Source organism: Pseudophryne corroboree, chromosome 1 (assembly GCF_028390025.1).
Source record: "Pseudophryne corroboree isolate aPseCor3 chromosome 1, aPseCor3.hap2, whole genome shotgun sequence".
NCBI classification, from domain to species: domain Eukaryota; kingdom Metazoa; phylum Chordata; class Amphibia; order Anura; family Myobatrachidae; genus Pseudophryne; species Pseudophryne corroboree.
Genome location: NC_086444.1, coordinates 905,489,877 through 905,509,679, shown reverse-complemented (window position 1 = coordinate 905,509,679; position 19,803 = coordinate 905,489,877). Strand labels below are relative to the sequence as shown.

Genomic DNA, 19,803 nt, shown 5'->3' with positions numbered 1-19,803 from the left:
GTCATCTATGATAAGCAGGGGTGAGGATGAGCAGCATTGTGCACTTGGAACTGTTATTTGGGTGTTGCTCTTGCTGCTTTCTGATGTTTAGACCTGTGAACTGCCACTGATGGAGGTTGACAAACTGATGGGGTTTGCCAATTCGGTGTTGCCAGACACATGTTGCAGAGGTCATAGTATGGCCACTCGATTGGCGCAGCCCCGCTTTTTTTGTTGTTGTGAACTTCTGGAAATTGCTTGCACAGGGCTTTCAACTTGTTCACTACCTGCTTTTGTGACATCTCTATACACCTTCGAAGCCAGGATCTTAGAGATACTTTTGTAGACAACAGCATCCTTCACTGTCCCTGTCACCTGCTGACATATCTCCTCCTCTCCCCTTATGATGGGCAGTCTCCCTCACCTACTTATCAGACCACGTGGGCATGTTGAGTTGAGGCTCCTCATCTGTTTCTCCTGCATGTTTCTCCAGCGTCTGTTCTGCGGGGCTCTGTCTGATGACATCACCTGCCAGCACCCAGGAAGCTCCAATAAGCGGCTTTTGTGGTGACCCAGGTCCTAAAACCAGGGTCAGACCGTTTACACTGCAGCTTGCCCCACCTCCTTCCCATGTCCAACCCTGCTCGCTATCAGAGTTGGATTGCCGTGATTCTGTTTTCACTCTTTTACACTGAGCTGCAACCCGGGTCAACCGGGCAGTAGCCCGGGTGTTTCTCTCAGTGTAAAAGGGGTAAGTGTTCTGACGTTGTGTTGTGGGCATGTAGTCGGAATTGTGCATATGCAGAGATTAATGTGATTTCTGATGGATCTCTTGCAGCCAGCATAGGGCTGGTGCAACTGTTTACTGATAGTGACTAGGACTACATATAGCACCTTTACAAGTGGATTGATGGGGCGATGAGGCCGAATAGTACATGTGAATATCCTAATTTATACCTGAGCATGCTTGTGTACATCTCTGAATCAGACCCTTATTGTGTAAACCAAGCTGTATGGGTTCGGTAAACCATTTTTCTGCTTGAGAATGTAACTTTCATATTATTTACAAAAACAAACCTAAACGTCTACATTAGTGTGGTGTGGTTATAAGATAGAAATAATGTTATTTAATCATATCTAGCAATACGGCAAAACATATTGTTGATAATTCTGAGTGGTACACAGCAGTGTGTATTTTGCTGACACTACCATTGGTCGCACAATGGAAACTTGCAACACTCCTTGCGAGGTACAGAAACTCCATCAGAGTATTTAATGTAGGTAGTGAAGCATCTGAGCTCACAACCTGTTCTTCGACACACCTGCAAGACCCCTATAACACACCCATAAGACAGTGCAGCGTCTTAATCGCCACCTTCCATTCACTGGCCAATACATCTTTGAGACCATGCATCTCAATCACTACTGCACCACTGTAAGCTCACACCATGGAACCAATGTGCTATGCCACTTTTTAGCGACTCTATACACATGGGCAGTTATAAATGATTGAACATTTGCTTGAATATCTGCATTGCTTCCATCTCAGGATCCGTCCCATTATTACATTTAGCAAAATGAAAATGAGCAGATTTACATTTTACTCTGTATTCTACAGTATGTCTTCCTGAAATTGACAGTGAGAGAAAGCAAATCTCTGCTCTTAAGGCCCATACACACTTGACGATGCACACGTCGTTAACGACCGTCGTTAACGACTTCCCTTGAACTTCCCTTGAACAGCTGAGCAAACGACATGAGCATACACACTACCAACGACCAAAGACCATTCATCGTTGAAGCATCCAAGCTGAACAGTTTATTAAAATAATGAGCTGGGAACAGGGCTGGTGAACAGTGGCTTGGTCGTTGGTCGTTCACACCATACACATTCAACGACGTCTCTGGTCGGTAACGACCATAGTGGAAATTGAGCATACATGCTCCACAGATAAGCGAGGGTCGTTAACATCCCGCGGGGCCGCGCATCGGTGGTCGTCGGATGCATACACACTTGACGATATAATGAGCGACGTCGTTGATGAGGGCTGAAATGAACGACGTCGCTCATTTTATCGTCAAGTGTGTATGGGCCTTTAGTGTTTCTTGTTTACTAGAATGCTAATAGTGTTTCTATCACTCCTTTTTATTTCCCACAATGAATACTACACTAACAACTGCAGCATTGTTGATGATTAAATCTTACTGTGAATACCAGAAAATATTAAACTATAGAGATACTGTATATCATAACTATGTATAAGCCAGTGGATTCATTTGCTCTTCTTTCTTCAGAGCAGGTGATGGGAGCCCATCTATGAGGAGAGTGACCATGATAAGAGAGAAGGGACGGAGACAGGCCGTCCGAGGCCCAGCATTTATGTTTAACAACAGAGGCCCAAACCTGACAGCAGAGGAGGAACGCTTTCTTGATGCCGCAGAATATGGGAACATTCCTGTGGTGAGAAAGATGCTGGAGGAGTCAAAGACATTGAATGTCAATTGTGTGGATTACATGGGACAAAATGCCCTACAGCTAGCAGTAGGGAATGAACATTTAGAGGTGACTGAGCTTTTGCTGAAAAAGGAGAACTTGGCACGGATAGGAGATGCCTTGCTTCTTGCAATTAGCAAAGGGTATGTAAGGATAGTGGAAGCCATTTTGAATCATTCTGCATTTGCTGCAAACAAAAGACTCACCCTCAGCCCAAGTGAGCAGGAGCTACAGGATGATGATTTTTACTCCTACGATGAAGATGGCACTAGGTTCTCTCCAGATATCACACCCATCATCCTTGCTGCCCACTGTCAAAAATATGAAGTTGTGCATATGTTGTTGATAAAAGGAGCGAAGATAGAACGTCCCCATGACTACTTCTGCAAGTGCAATGACTGCACTGAGAAACAAAAGCATGACTCATTCAGCCACTCCAGATCCAGAATAAATGCCTACAAGGGACTGGCAAGTCCGGCTTACCTGTCCCTTTCCAGTGAGGATCCTGTACACACAGCCCTGGAGCTGAGCAATGAACTAGCCAAGTTGGCCAATATCGAAAAGGAATTTAAGGTAAGAGCGCATAAGTTATATTTGTTATATATAAAATCAATACATTTTTCATGTTTCAGAAGTAACTTACCTCTGGAACAAATATGTCAACTCAAGAGAAAATTAGTCTGAAAATGCCAAAATGCCATTAATGGTTAAAAATGACTGGATATGTTCTGAGGATTGTATTCATCTTTCCAGCTGAAGAGTAATATGCAGTCGTTTATTTTCATTAAATTACTTATAGTACCATTAATTAAAATGTCCTGAATGTAAAATGAAAATTGTACATTAGCATATGGCACAATTTATCTAAATATACATTGTAGCGGCTTGTGATGCGTATTTTGTGTAGCAGCGTTATAATGCCACATTTACGATGTTTTTGTTGTGAGCTTGTTGATGCCTAACTGTTGAGCAACCTGCGTAGACCTGGAGAGTGTTGGATTCTTGCAGAGATATGGTTCATTTACATATGTTTATTTTCTAGATTTCATTGTTTAACTAAGCATCTTTGACTGAATATAGTTTTACTTTGATTTTGGAATGTAATATTATGTGGATTACTATTAACTGTATTTTGATCATTTTAATAACCTGAGTACGTCGTGACTACGTAAGTAGTGAATCAGTGTTAGTTAGCTCCATTTATTAATAGATGAATATTAGCATGACATTTATATTGCAAAATGTTCTCCTTTTCTGTATTCATTATGCTTTTTTTAATGTCCCATAACACAAATGTGTCCAGCTTGTGTTGTCTGAAACAGTGAAAGCCCTGCAAAGTTTCTAAACATTTAAATGACAAATGTATAAAATAATATGATACATCTAGTCATGCATGCATCATAAATAGACTCACTGGACTATTTTGTTTCTTAATAAATGAAGAAAAAAATAGATACTATAGGGTGGGATGTAGTTGGCATCCCGACGGTGACTATGCCGACTGTCACAACACGGGAATTGGAATCCCGGCAGCGCTCATAATATCGCCTGCGGAATCCTGAAGGTCACAATCCCAAAGGTAAGTGTAGGGTTAGACTGCGGGAGGGGAGGGTTATATTTAGACTGCAAGGGGGGTAAGGTTTAAGCAGCAGGAGAAGAGTCTTAGGGTAAGGCTGCGGGAGGGGTGGGTTAGTGGGAGGGTAAGGGTAAAGGTTAGAGTACTTAGCAAAATGTGTCAGGATTCTGACAGTAGGGATCCTGTACCCAACCCCAATAGGGCACTATCTGTGTGGAGTATGGGTGTTTTCTTCAGGTGTTCTGAAATCCTCACAGATTTCTTGATTCTCTTCTAACTTTACTAAATGAACCATAGTGAAGTAGAATGTATAATTGTCTGATTGTCCCTATACTGTGTATGCAGGAGCATTATACAGATAAATGGCTTCAAGTGCTCCTGCAAGCGCTCCTGCAATGATCAGATTGGGTGGTGGTGATCTGAAGTGCTACACCCGCTATCTTGGTCCTGACCTTCTGATCCAGTGAAGACATATGAAGAAAATACACACTGAGCAAGAAATTGCTGAGTGTGTACAGGTGCACACTGATCAGATAATAACTCTGTGGGGTCAGAGAGTTTATAGAATCTGCAGAATTTATCTACAGGTGTGTACATAGCATTACCCCTCTAAGCAGCTTTGGATCTATACAGAACTGATTGGCAGACAGTTTGCTGGGAATGCTGAGCAACTGCTGAATAACACTGTATTCAGGAAGCACTGTGGGGTGCCTGCAGCACTGATTTGACAGACCATTTGCTTTGAGTATGTATAGCACTCACCTGAATTATTATCAGTTTAAACCAGGACATGCTACTTCACATAAAGTACCAACTAGAGAAAAACCATTTTAATGAATACTAATAATGGACACTGAAAGACTGTTACTGATAACCCAACAGGGATGTGTAAAGATATTTAGACTATAGCCACTAACATTTCATGATAACAATGAATGGAACATTGTTATTTAGAGTTTCATATGTTGGATGACGATACACTGTAATTAATACAGTTTTATCTCTGCCATACATTTAGGGGATGATTAAGTTCTCACAATGTGTACTATGGAGAGGCTTCAGAGGGGTCAACCCAAGGCACTCTACAACCAAGACCTTAGCGCATTTTTCTTTGTACCCCATAGAAGTGCGCAGGATAATGAGCGCAGAGAGCTGCTGTAGTAAACAGGCAGCACATCACCAAAACTTGAATATGTCCCTGAGAGAATATCCCCTAAATTATGAGATCGTTATTGGAAAACCTGCATGTACAATAGCTGTATGTAATTACAAATCCGAGAGCAAGGTGTCCCCTGAAACTGTTGTCTTGGTAACTCATAGCCAGAAAGGTCTCAAAAAACGACTTAAGTGCGGCTGCTTAGTACAACTGCGGCTTGCTTTCATCCTCTGTACGTGCTCCGTGCCAGCAAATAAAATGTCTGCACAGACAAAACTTTTCCTAATTTGTTTGACTGTTTGTTTTAGTGTCACTTGGGTATGCTAAAAACTGTGCAGCAGACCCCAAATATCTCCTTGTAGTACACGATTAGAAAGCTCTCCTAGCTTCAAAGGGTTTTACAGTGCTTGTTTATTCCAATATTATTGTTTGCTGTCCTTTCCCTGACCCATATTTTCTTGCCGCTCTCTTTATTTTTTAAAAACTACTTGATGAAAGCACAGTGAACATATAACTGTTTCTTACAGCTTAGTTTAAATCAAATATCAGTGAAACATGGTTCTGCTTGGAATACTTGTTCTTCTGCTTTTCGCCCATCTAAGGAGCTGGCTTAGTGTAGATCTCTATGTTGCTTGTTTCCAGGGTGGTGAAACGGACTTATTAAATGTATATAATGATGTCTGGTCAATATCTAACAATTCTAGAAATTCTCACTTGCAACAGTTTTTAAAAGTTGTCCTGTTATTCCAAATATATAGAAATAGAAGAATGTAATTGGTAATAAACCTGTGTGCTGTTTGGAGTTAATTCTAGTAGATGTAGTTCTACAACAGAGCTAGGGGCAATAGTCATAAAACTTTGCAGTAATGTACATACAGGTGACACTGTTTGCCAAGATCAATCCCAGGTTTCAATTAATAAAACAAAAAGGAAAACTACATTTGTTACTGACCATCTTATGGAAATGTATGCACAGCTACAAATGTAATACAGGTCGAGTATCCCATATCCAAAATGCTTGGGACCAGAAGTATTTTGGATATCGGATTTTTCCGTATTTTGGAATATTTGCATACCATAATAAGATATCATGGTGATGGGACCCAAGTCTAAGCACAGAATGCATTTGTTTCATATACACCGTATACACACAGCCTGAAAATAATTTTAGCCAATATTTTTAATAATTTTGTACATTAAACAAAGTGTGTGTACATTCACACAATTCATTTATGTTTCATATACACCTTATACACACAGCCTAAAGGTCATTTAATACAATATTTTTAATAACTTGTGTATTAAACAAAGTTTGTGTACACTGAGCTATCAGAAAACAAAGGTTTCACTATCTCAGTCTCACTCAAAAAATTATGTATTTTGGAATATTCCATATTTCTGAATATTTGGATAAGGGATACTCAACCTGTACTTGTATTTTCTTTATTGATCCAAATTTTATGCATATAATTTCAACGGGGTTGGTGACCGATGGTTCACATAACTACATCCCATTTCAATGCATAGAGGCTCTTGTTGAATGTATGTCTGTATTACTATGCAATTGTACAAAAAATGTACTGTATCTAAATGCAGCTCTTGTCACATGTTACACTTAGAAAACATGACTAATAGGAAGAACAGGGGCAACATAAGGCAGGTAAAGGGGGGGGTAATATTTCCATTTGGGATGTAACGAAGAAGATGCCTATCTTACTCCTATGTACCCCACTGCTACTAAGGATTTCTCACCACTCTTTAGCCTATTATTGCACTGGACATGTACTAAGGTATCAGTAGTTTTTCCAGGACTTTCTGATACAGCAAATTAAATTTCCCAAAATGGCCAGAAAAGTGTTTTTTTTTAATCTAATATCACATGTTAGCAATCGGATACACAAAATCTGAAGCCATCTGACTGTATTATAGTTTGATCAGTCTATTTTTTCATTTGAGGTTATTGAAATATAGTTGCGAACACCTTCAGTAAACAGAGATGGTTCTGTATGCTATTGATGCAAATATTTTCTTACCACATTATATTGTTTATCACTACCTACATTACTTTAGGTGCCTTCAGATAATGTGTACCCGATATATATATATATATATATATATATATATATATACTGTATATACATATATATATATATAGTTGGGGGGGGAGGGGGTTTAGCGACCAATGGTGTCTAAAAAAGTCACACTTTAGGTGAATAATTTAAGAATAAAATACAATTTATTAATGTGTATAATTTAAAATGACAAAAACTTTTTCTAAAAAATGGGATAAAAACTATACATACAGAAATATAAAATACCAGTTAATAAATTGTATTTTATTCTTAAATTATTCACCTAAAGTGTGACTTTTTTAGACACCATTGGTCGCTAAACCCCCTGCCCCCCCAACTATATTGAATTCTCTTATACAGGGAACCGCCATCCCTGTTAGGGGGTAAGCAGACGCCCTTTTAAATTTCTAGGGAGTGTCAGATCAATATTGTTTACATCTATATTCAGGTCTATTTAACGTTGGTGAACACAAGTGGCGCAGTAATTTTTCTATTTATATATATATATATATATATATATATATATATATATATATATAGCCTCGGCAATAAATCGTCACTTGTGAGACTTGTATAACCAAACAAACGTGTATTAAAAACCCTGGATCTAATTTTATATATATATATATATATATATATATATATGCTGTGTGTCCGAAAAGTAGTTGTACACTGAAAGCAACACCTACGATGTGACACTGGTTCCTACAGGAGATGTTCAAAATGGGCCCCCCAATGTCCAGACATGTCTGTACCCACTGCTGCATTCTCCAGGATAGGTGGTGTGACTTGTTAGATGTTAGTTGTGATTGCAGCCTGTAGCTCCTGAAGTAATGCGGATTACCTGCATACACCTTTCCCTTCAATGTTGCACACAAGTAAAACAGTGTTAGATCCTGTGCGGGTTAAAGCCTCCTGCTTGCACTGTAAAAAATGTGTGTGGCTCAGGAAGGGGGCATGGCCTTGCAGTCGGAATCCCCGTTTTCATCACTCCGGGGGTCCCGGAGTTGTTGGGCTGCCTTCAGAGACTGTATGCATTGCTGGCTCCGGCTTCTATTCTGTGACAGGAGCCGAGTGCTGCACGTAATGTTACAGCACAGCACTCAGCTGCTGTCACAGTGTCCTGTCACAGAGTCGGCACTTTGGTGTCACCCCTCGGCAGGTGAGCAATATGCGCCCTGCACCCCTTGCACCCCCGTAGTGATGCCACTGCTTCTTCGTATCATGTCAAAGCAAATTACATTCAGTTTATTCAAATTATTGATGCATTATTCGATCACTACATTCAGTGCACAGTAACTTTTCAGACACCCTGTATATTAGCCTGGGTTTAGACCGGCACTCACTCCTCTGTAAGCAGCTTGCTACTGTAGGGTCTTTCTGTATATATTTGGATATTCAACAGAAAAAAACGGCGGCACTCCAAGACTTGGAAAACTGTGATGTATTTCAAATGAGCATGCAAGTTACTGCCAACGTCTCAGAGCCAGTCCTGCCCTTTTGTCAAGGTGTACATGTCATAAGCAAAGAAAAAGACAGTGAAAAAAGGTTTAGCGCTGTTTACATTGCATTGTGTGGTTTTTAGGCGCCTCCAGATTATGTTTATCCGATATAAATATATACATATCCAAACGTGCGTCCATATATCCAAAGGTACGACCATGACACAGGGCCTAATTCAGAGATGGATGCAAAGCTGATGTTCAAAGGAACTGATCGAATATCAACAGACTGCGCATGTGCTGCGTTTGCATTGCACATGCGCCAAGGTGCCGCTGTGTAACCACATGCAATGAGGATGCCTTCGCAAAGTGATTGACAGGAAGTGGCCATTTGGGGGTGTTAACATGGTGTTAGTGACGAGTGGTCGTAAAAGCACAAATGTCTCATGGCCATTTTTGGGGAGCATATCTGACGTTAGCTGGGGGCGCTAACATACAAAAACATGGTGCCTGTGTGCCTATTGCCGCGTCCAGTCTGCGTAGCCATAGACCTACACGAGCAGGTCCATATTTACCTTTCTTGCGTATAGGCTGCATATGTAATTGCTACTGTGTTGCGATCGCTCCGGTGGGCGTCTCTTTTCATTTGTGGGCGGCAGCTTCACTTGGTGATATCAGCAGTTGCTTTGCAGAGAAAATCACACTTGTTGCTGCTTTTGCGCCAATCTCTGAATTGGGGCCACAATCAACGTTTCAGTGTAGCATTCTGACATGCTTTGCTTGTGTTAGATGAATATGAATGAGAAATGCTGTTTCCCTATTGCCAAAGCAATTCTCCTGTGCATGCTCTAGAGCGGGGTGGGGAACCTTTTTTCTACCAAGGGCCATTTGGATATTTATAATATCCTTCGGGGGCCATACAAAAATTATCAACTTAAAAATTACTCTGCCCCCCAGTAGTTATGCCCCTTAGTGGTACTGAGTGCACGAGACAAAAAATGGGTGCGGCTAATTAAAATGGGACATGATACACATATGCCCCCAATAGTGCAGTGCCAGATACACATATGCCAGTGCAGTGCCAGATACACATATGCCCCCACAGTGCCAGATATACAAATACCCCCACAATGCCAGATACATATATGCCCTGCAGTGTCAGATACACATATGCCCCCACAGTGTCAGATACACAAATGCCCCCACAGTGCCAAATACACAAATGCCCCCACAGTGCCAGATACACATATGCCAGTGCAGTGCCAGATACACAAATGCCCCCACAGTGCCAGATACACAAATGCCCCCACACATGCCCCCACCACCCCACTGCTGCTGTGTGTGTCAGGGGAGCGGGGGAGAGCGCAGCGTGCGCCTCTCCTGCCCCTTAGTGCTCTGTCCGGCAACTGCGGCGTGCCTCAGCTGTCAGTGGTCAGGGCAGGGAGGAGAGCGCGGCTATGACGGGTGGGCGGCGGCGTGTAGGACCTCAAACCAGCCGCCGGTTCGTAAGCCAATCAGAGCTCCTGATTGGCTGCCGGTCCGCGAGTTCTGATTGGCTCACAAACCGGTGGCTGGTTTGAGATCCTACCCGCCGCTGCCGCCGGACATAGCTGCTGCTGCGCTCTCCTCCCTGCCCTGACAGCTGAGACACGCCGCCGCCGGACTGAGCGGCGGCGTGTCTCGCTGACACACAGCAGCAGGTGGGCCGGAACAAACGTCTTTCGATTGAATCGATGTGTCGAGGATGCAGTCAACCTGGGCCTGCACTACATTCTACAGCACCTAGACATTCCCGGTACCTATGCGAGGGTCCTGTTTGTCGATTTTAGCTCGGCCTTCAATACAATCATCCCCAGCATCCTCCACCCCAAATTACTTCCCCTAGGGGTCCCAGAAGCTACCTGTTCCTGGATAGTAGACTTCCTGACAGATAGGACACAGGTGGTGAAAGCGAGGGAATTCACCTTTCAAGCGCGGTCCATTAGTACAGGGGCTCCTCAGGGCTGTGTCCTCTCACCCCTGCTCTTCTCCCTGTACACAAATGACTGCACCTCAGAGGCGCAATCAGTAAAGATCATCAAATTTGCTGATGACACCACCGTCCTCGGCCTCATCAAGGACGGGGACGAATCGGCCTATAGAAGGGAAGTAGACCGGTTGGCCCAGTGGTGCATCCACAACAACCTTGGGCTCAACCCCCTCAAAACTGTTGAGATGATAGTGGACTTCAGGAAGAAGTCATCTAGTGCACCTCCGCTAACGATTGCTGACAGTGTGGTATCGCTAGTGGACTACTTCAAGTTTCTAGGGACCACAATCTCCCGGAACCTTAAATGGGGGTCCAACGCTGACACCACTGTTGGGAAAGCGCAGCAGAGGTTGTTCTTCCTCAGGCAACCTAGGAAGTTAAACATCCCACAGAAGCTTCTTCTCCTCTTCTACTCCGCGATTGTGGAGTCGGTACTGTGCTCCTCGATACTGGTCTGGTACAGCTCTGCCAGCGCGAGGGACAGATGCAGACTCCAAAAGGTGGTCAGAACCGCAGAGAAGATCATCGGGCCGACCTTCCCTCAATCCAGGACCTGTACCTGTCCAGAGCTAAAAAGCGGGCAACGAAGATAGTAAAAGACCAGCTACACCCCGGCCACCGCATGTTTAACTTGCTTCCTTCAGGCAGCGCGTTGCATGGCCATCCCCGCCAGGTCCACCAGAAGCCTCAAAAGTTTCTTTCCCCTGCTGAACTCCTGAACATTAACTGACTAGACGTACATGTAACTAACTTGTGTCCCTACGGTATGCCTATCTGTGTGACTTTACTTGCTCCCCCACCTGCTTATCTGTTACCTACTTGACTGTTGTATAGCAAACCGAAGACAAATTCCTAGTATACGCAAGTATACCTGGCCAATAAAGCTGATTCTGATTCTTTGCGGGCCTTATACGGCCCGCGGGCCGGATGTTCCCCACCCCTGCTCTAGAGAATGCTAAAATGAGTCAATTAATGCAGCTGCTGCAAGTCATTAGACTATTGAAAGTCATGAAATATGTTTTGATTGCAAACCTATAACTGATATGTCTAACCAATATTTACTGATAGTCCTGATGATTGAGGTTAGTACTAGAGATGTGCACTTGAAATTTTTCGGGTTTTGTGTTTTGGTTTTGGGTTCGGTTCCGCGGCCGTGTTTTGGGTTCGACCGCGTTTTGGCAAAACCTCACCGAATTTTTTTTGTCGGATTCGGGTGTGTTTTGGATTCGGGTGTTTTTTTCAAAAAACCCTAAAAAACAGCTTAAATCATAGAATTTGGGGGTCATTTTGATCCCAAAGTATTATTAACCTCAAAAACCATAATTTCCACTAATTTTCAGTCTATTCTGAACACCTCACACCTCACAATATTATTTTTAGTCCTAAAATTTGCACCGAGGTCGCTGGATGACTAAGCTAAGCGACCCAAGTGGCCGACACAAACACCTGGTCCATCTAGGAGTGGCACTGCAGTGTCACGCAGGATGGCCCTTCCAAAAAACACTCCCCAAACAGCAGCACATGACGCAAAGAAAAAAAGAGGCGCAATGAGGTAGCTGTGTGAGTAAGCTAAGCGACCCTAGTGGCCGACACAAACACCTGGCCCATCTAGGAGTGGCACTGCAGTGTCACGCAGGATGGCCCTTCCAAAAAACACTCCCCAAACAGCAGCACATGACGCAAAGAAAAAAAGAGGCGCAATGAGGTAGCTGTGTGAGTAAGCTAAGCGACCCTAGTGGCCGACACAAACACCTGGCCCATCTAGGAGTGGCACTGCAGTGTCACGCAGGATGGCCCTTCCAAAAAACACTCCCCAAACAGCACATGACGCAAAGAAAAAAAGAGGCGCAATGAGGTAGCTGTGTGAGTAAGCTAAGCGACCCTAGTGGCCGACACAAACACCTGGCCCATCTAGGAGTGGCACTGCAGTGTCACGCAGGATGGCCCTTCCAAAAAACACTTCCCAAACAGCACATGACGCAAAGAAAAAAAGAGGCGCAATGAGGTAGCTGTGTGAGTAAGCTAAGCGACCCTAGTGGCCGACACAAACACCTGGCCCATCTAGGAGTGGCACTGCAGTGTCACGCAGGATGGCCCTTCCAAAAAACACTCCCCAAACAGCACATGACGCAAAGAAAAAAAGAGGCGCAATGAGGTAGCTGTGTGAGTAAGATAAGCGACCCTAGTGGCCGACACAAACACCTGGCCCATCTAGGAGTGGCACTGCAGTGTCACGCAGGATGGCCCTTCCAAAAAACACTCCCCAAACAGCACATGACGCAAAGAAAAAAAGAGGCGCAATGAGGTAGCTGTGTGAGTAAGCTAAGCGACCCTAGTGGCCGACACAAACACCTGGCCCATCTAGGAGTGGCACTGCAGTGTCACGCAGGATGGCCCTTCAAAAAAATACTCCCCAAACAGCACATGACGCAAAGAAAAATTAAAGAAAAAAGAGGTGCAAGATGGAATTGTCCTTGGGCCCTCCCACCCACCCTTATGTTGTATAAACAGGACATGCACACTTTAACCAACCCATCATTTCAGTGACAGGGTCTGCCACACGACTGTGACTGAAATGACGGGTTGGTTTGGACCCCCACCAAAAAAGAAGCAATTAATCTCTCCTTGCACAAACTGGCTCTACAGAGGCAAGATGTCCACCTCATCATCATCCTCCGATATATCACCGTGTACATCCCCCTCCTCACAGATTATCAATTCGTCCCCACTGGAATCCACCATCTCAGCTCCCTGTGTACTTTGTGGAGGCAATTGCTGCTGGTCAATGTCTCCACGGAGGAATTGATTATAATTCATTTTAATGAACATCATCTTCTCCACATTTTCTGGAAGTAACCTCGTACGCCGATTGCTGACAAGGTGAGCGGCGGCACTAAACACTCTTTCGGAGTACACACTTGTGGGAGGGCAACTTAGGTAGAATAAAGCCAGTTTGTGCAAGGGCCTCCAAATTGCCTCTTTTTCCTGCCAGTATAAGTACGAACTGTCTGACGTGCCTACTTGGATGCGGTCACTCATATAATCCTCCACCATTCTTTCAATGGGGAGAGAATCATATGCAGTGCCAGTAGACGACATGTCCGTAATCGTTGGCAGGTCCTTCAGTCCGGACCAGATGTCAGCATCAGCAGTCGCTCCAGACTGCCCTGCATCACCGCCAGCGGGTGGGCTCGGAATTCTGAGCCTTTTCCTCGCACCCCCAGTTGCGGGAGAATGTGAAGGAGGAGATGTTGACAGGTCGCGTTCCGCTTGACTTGACAATTTTCTCACCAGCAGGTCTTTGAACCCCAGCAGACTTGTGTCTGCCGGAAAGAGAGATCCAAGGTAGGTTTTAAATCTAGGATCGAGCACGGTGGCCAAAATGTAGTGCTCTGATTTCAACAGATTGACCACCCGTGAATCCTTGTTAAGCGAATTAAGGGCTCCATCCACAAGTCCCACACGCCTAGCGGAATCGCTCTGTGTTAGCTCCTCCTTCAATGTCTCCAGCTTCTTCTGCAAAAGCCTGATGAGGGGAATGACCTGACTCAGGATGGCAGTGTCTGAACTGACTTCACGTGTGGCAAGTTCAAAGGGCAGCAGAACCTTGCACAACGTTGAAATCATTCTCCACTGCGCTTGAGACAGGTGCATTCCACCTCCTATATCGTGCTCAATTGTATAGGCTTGAATGGCCTTTTGCTGCTCCTTCAACCTCTGAAGCATATATAGGGTTGAATTCCACCTCGTTACCACTTCTTGCTTCAGATGATGGCAGGGCAGGTTCAAGCGTTTTTGGTGGTGCTCCAGTCTTCTGTACGTGGTGCCTGTACGCCGAAAGTGTCCCGCAATTCTTCTGGCCACCGACAGCATCTCTTGCACGCCCCTCTCGTTTTTTAAATAATTCTGCACCACCAAATTCAAGGTATGTGCAAAACATGGGACGTGCTGGAATTTGCCCATATTTAATGCACACACAATATTGCTGGCGTTGTCCGATGCCACAAATCCACAGGAGAGTCCAATTGGGGTAAGCCATTCCGCGATGATCTTCCTCAGTTGCCGTAAGAGGTTTTCAGCTGTGTGCGTATTCTGGAAACCGGTGATACAAAGCGTAGCCTGCCTAGGAAAGAGTTGGCGTTTGCGAGATGCTGCTACTGGTGCCGCCGCTGCTGTTCTTGCGGCGGGAGTCCATACATCTACCCAGTGGGCTGTCACAGTCATATAGTCCTGACCCTGCCCTGCTCCACTTGTCCACATGTCCGTGGTTAAGTGGACATTGGGTACAGCTGCATTTTTTAGGACACTGGTGAGTCTTTTTCTGAGGTCTGTGTACATTTTCGGTATCGCCTGCCTAGAGAAATGGAACCTAGATGGTATTTGGTACCGGGGACACAGTACCTCCAACAAGTCTCTAGTTGGCTCTGCAGTAATGATGGATACCGGAACCACGTTTATCACCACCCAGGATGCCAAGGCCTCAGTTATCCGCTTTGCAGCAGGATGACTGCTGTGATATTTCATCTTCCTCGCAAAGGACTGTTGGACAGTCAGTTGCTTGGTGGAAGTAGTAAAAGTGGTCTTACGACTTCCCCTCTGGGATGACCATCGACTCCCAGCAGCAACAACAGCAGCGCCAGCAGCAGTAGGCGTTACACGCAAGGATGCATCGGAGGAATCCCAGGCAGGAGAGGACTCGTCAGAATTGCCAGTGACATGGCCTGCAGGACTATTGGCATTCCTGGGGAAGGAGGAAATTGACACTGAGGGAGTTGGTGGGGTGGTTTGCGTGAGCTTGGTTATAAGAGGAAGGGATTTACTGGTCAGTGGACTGCTTCCGCTGTCGCCCAAAGTTTTTGAACTTGTCACTGACTTATTATGAATGCGCTGCAGGTGACGTATAAGGGAGGATGTTCCGAGGTGGTTAACGTCCTTACCCCTACTTATTACAGCTTAACAAAGGCAACACACGGCTTGACAAATGTTGTCCGCATTTCTGTTGAAATAATTCCACACCGAAGAGCTGATTTTTTTGGTATTTTCACCAGGCATGTCAATGGCCCTATTCCTCCCACGGACAACAGGTGTCTCCCCGGGTGCCTGACTTAAACAAACCACCTCACCATCAGAATCCTCCTTGTCAATTTCCTCCCCAGCGCCAGCAACACCCATATCCTCCTCATCCTGGTGTACTTCAACACTGACATCTTCAATCTGACTATCAGGAACTGGACTGCGGGTGCTCCTTCCAGCACTTGCAGGGGGCGTGCAAATGGTGGAAGGCGCATGCTCTTCACGTCCAGTGTTGGGAAGGTCAGGCATCGCAACCGACACAATTGGACTCTCCTTGTGGATTTGGGATTTCGAAGAACGCACAGTTCTTTGCTGTGCTTTTGCCAGCTTGAGTCTTTTCTTTTTTCTAGCGAGAGGCTGAGTGCTTCCATCCTCATGTGAAGTTGAACCACTAGCCATGAACATAGGCCAGGGCCTCAGCCGTTCCTTGCCACTCCGTGTGGTAAATGGCATATTGGCAAGTTTACGCTTCTCCTCCGACAATTTTATTTTAGATTTTTGAGTCCTTTTTTTACTGATATTTGGTGTTTTGGATTTTACATGCTCTGTACTATGACATTGGGCATTGGCCTTGGCAGACGACGTTGCTGGCATTTCATCGTCTCGGCCATGACTAGTGGCAGCAGCTTCAGCACGAGGTGGAAGTCGATCTTGATCTTTCCTTATTTTTGGAACCTCAACATTTTTGTTCTCCATATTTTAATAGGCACAACTAAAAGGCACCTCAGGTAAACAATGGAGATGGATGGATACTAGTATACTTATGGATGGACGAGCGACTGCCGACACAGAGGTAGCTACAGCCGTGGACTACCGTACTGTGTCTGCTGCTAATATAGACTGGATGATAATGAGATAAAAATAAAATATATATATATATCACACTAGTACTGCAGCCGGACAGGTATATATATATGATGTAATGACGGACCTGCTGGACACTGTCTGTCAGCACTGCAGACTCCTAAAGTAAGCTACTAGTATCAAGAAGATAGAAAAAAAAACCACGGGTAGGTGGTATACAATTATGGATGGACCAGCGACTGCCGACACAGAGGTAGCTACAGCCGTGGACTACCGTACTGTGTCTGCTGCTAATATAGACTGGATGATAATGAGATAAAAATAAAATATATATATATATCACACTAGTACTGCAGCCGGACAGGTATATATATATTATGTAATGACGGACCTGCTGGACACTGTCTGTCAGCACTGCAGACTCCTAAAGTAAGCTACTAGTATCAAGAAGATAGAAAAAAAAACCACGGGTAGGTGGTATACAATTATGGATGGACCAGCGACTACCGACACAGAGGTAGCTACAGCCGTGGACTACCGTACTGTGTCTGCTGCTAATATAGACTGGATGATAATGAGATAAAATTAAAATATATATATATATATCACACTAGTACTGCAGCCGGACAGGTATATATATTATGTAATGACGGACCTGCTGGACACTGTCTGCAGAATGCGTTTATAAAAACACCACACGACGAGTGTTTAACTTTTTTAGGCAGACAATCACAATATACTGGTGGTCAGCAGACAATCACAATATACTGGTGGTCAGTGGTCAGTCACACTGGCAGTGGCACTCTGGCAGCAAAAGTGTGCACTGTACTTAAAATATGTACTCCTGCTATAACTGCTCCCCAGTCTCCCCCACAATTAAGCTGTGTGAGCAGTGAGCACTCAGCACAGTCAGATAATGATATACAGTATTACATATGATGCAGCACACTGGGCTGAGCACAGATATGGTATGTGACTGTGTCACACTGTGTATCGTTTTTTTTTCAGGCAGAGAACGGATTAATTAAACTGGTGGTGGTCACTGGTCACACTATCAGCAAGTAGTACTCCGTCCTAAGCAGACAATCACAATATACTGGTGGTCAGTGTGGTCACTGGTCAGTCACACTGGCAGTGTGGCACTCTGGCAGCAAAAGTGTGCACTGTACTTAAAATATATTATTTATTTATGTACTCCTGCTCTAACTGCTCCCCAGTCTCCCCCACAATTAAGCTGTGTGAGCAGTGAGCACTCAGCACAGTCAGATATACAGTATTACATATGATGATGCAGCACACTGAGGCTGAGCACAGATATGGTATGTGACTGTGTCACACTGTGTATCGTTTTTTTTCAGGCAGAGAACGGATTAATTAAACTGGTGGTCAATGGTCACACTATCAGCAAGTAGTAGTACTCCAGTCCTAATATGCTCCCCAAAATTAGTAAATACCAAATAGTGTCTCTAACTCTCTACTCTCTTCTCTATAAACGGAGAGGACGCCAGCCACGTCCTCTCCCTATCAATCTCAATGCACGTGTGAAAATGGCGGCGACGCGCGGCTCCTTATATAGAATACGAGTCTCGCGATAGAATCCGAGCCTCGCGAGAATCCGACAGCGGGATGATGACATTCGGGCGCGCTCGGGTTAGCCGAGCAAGGCGGGAAGGTTCGAACCTGCCTCGGACCCGTGTAAAAAGGCTGAAGTTCGGGGGGGTTCGGTTTCCGAGAAACCGAACCCGCTCATCACTAGTTAGTACTGGTGTGCCTAAAAAAAATAAGCACTAAAAATAAAGGAGATATAATTTAGCACAATTGTATCAGCATTTTAGTACTAAGGTTTGTAATCAACTTTCCAATAAGCTTCTCACTTACACAACAACTAAAACCTATCCCCCTCTTTTAGTTACTTTAATCAATTAAATCAACCCCCTGACAACTAGTAAAATGCTTGGAGAGGGTAAGGGGGTGCATATCTTTACTTGATACAGCACATTTATTCTATGCTCCATACACCTTACATGTAATGGCCTAGTGTAGTGGTTCTCAAACTCTGTCCTTGGGACCCCACACTGTTCATGTTTTCCAGGTCTCTTGGGGATCTTAGAAATGTGACAATTGGTCATACACCTGTGCCCCACTAAGCAACATGGAAAACGTGTACTGTGTGGGGTTGAGTTTGAGAACCACTGTGCTAGTGGTTCTACCAAAATATTGAATATCACAGCCACACTCAATATAAATTACAAAGGCAGACCTACAATTAATAAACTCCCCAATCAAGAAATTTCTTTAAATATTTACATGGAAATACTATCTGGCAAAAAGCCAAGTATGAGTCTTGGATTACAAAGCAGGCATACGTTCAAGATACCAACTGTTGGGATCCCGATGCCGGAATTTCAACACCCGTCAGAACACTGACGCTGGAATCCCGAACAGATCAATATCCCAAGGTCATAATCCCGGCAGCCATAATCCTGAAAATAGGTATAGCCAAGAGGGTTAGGGTTTGGCTGCGGGGGGTGGGGGTGTAGGCTTAGGCACCACCTGGGAGGGTTAGGGTTAGGCAGTGGGGGTGGGGGGAGTTTAGGGTTAGGATGCGTGGTAGGGTGGCTGTTAACACTTGCTGCTGCCAGGGTGCGGGCTGTGGACAGGAGGCGGGAACCCTGGCAATGAGCAGGGGGGAGAGGGTAATCACTTTTTTCTGATTTGTATATTAATTTGTTTGAGTCAGGATTTTATCAATTGCAAAGCTCTGATGTATATATACGAGATATATATATATATATATATATATATATATATATATATATATCAGTACGGATGGTGTAATGGTTAGCATTTTAGCAGTACTGCCTCACAGCACTGAGGTCATGGTGGATTCAATTCCCACCATGGTCCTAACTTTGTAGAGTTTGTATATTCTCCCTGTACTTGCGTGGGTTTCCTCAGGGTACTCCGGTTTCCTCCACAATCCAAAATTATACTGGTAGGTCAATTGGCTCCCGACAACAATTAACCCTAGCATGAATGTGTGTGCATGTACATGTGATTGGGAATATACACTGTGAGCTCCACTGGGGAAGGGACTTATTTGAATGTGCAAATAATCTCTGTAAAGTTCTGCGGAATATGTGTGCACTATATAAATAACTGGTAATAAAAATAATAA

At 44.3% G+C, this 19,803-nt stretch overlaps 1 protein-coding gene across 2 annotated transcripts in view; it reads left to right on the top strand.

Moving 5' to 3' along the window:
- Nucleotides 1–19,803, top strand: part of TRPC3 (transient receptor potential cation channel subfamily C member 3) — a 423,006-nt gene that overhangs the window by 181,742 nt on the left and 221,461 nt on the right. For both annotated transcript variants that reach the window (XM_063920258.1, XM_063920259.1), the window contains exon 2: nucleotides 2,275–3,046. In XM_063920258.1, the coding sequence (XP_063776328.1) occupies nucleotides 2,275–3,046 (772 nt within the window). The remainder of the gene's footprint in view (nucleotides 1–2,274; nucleotides 3,047–19,803) is intronic.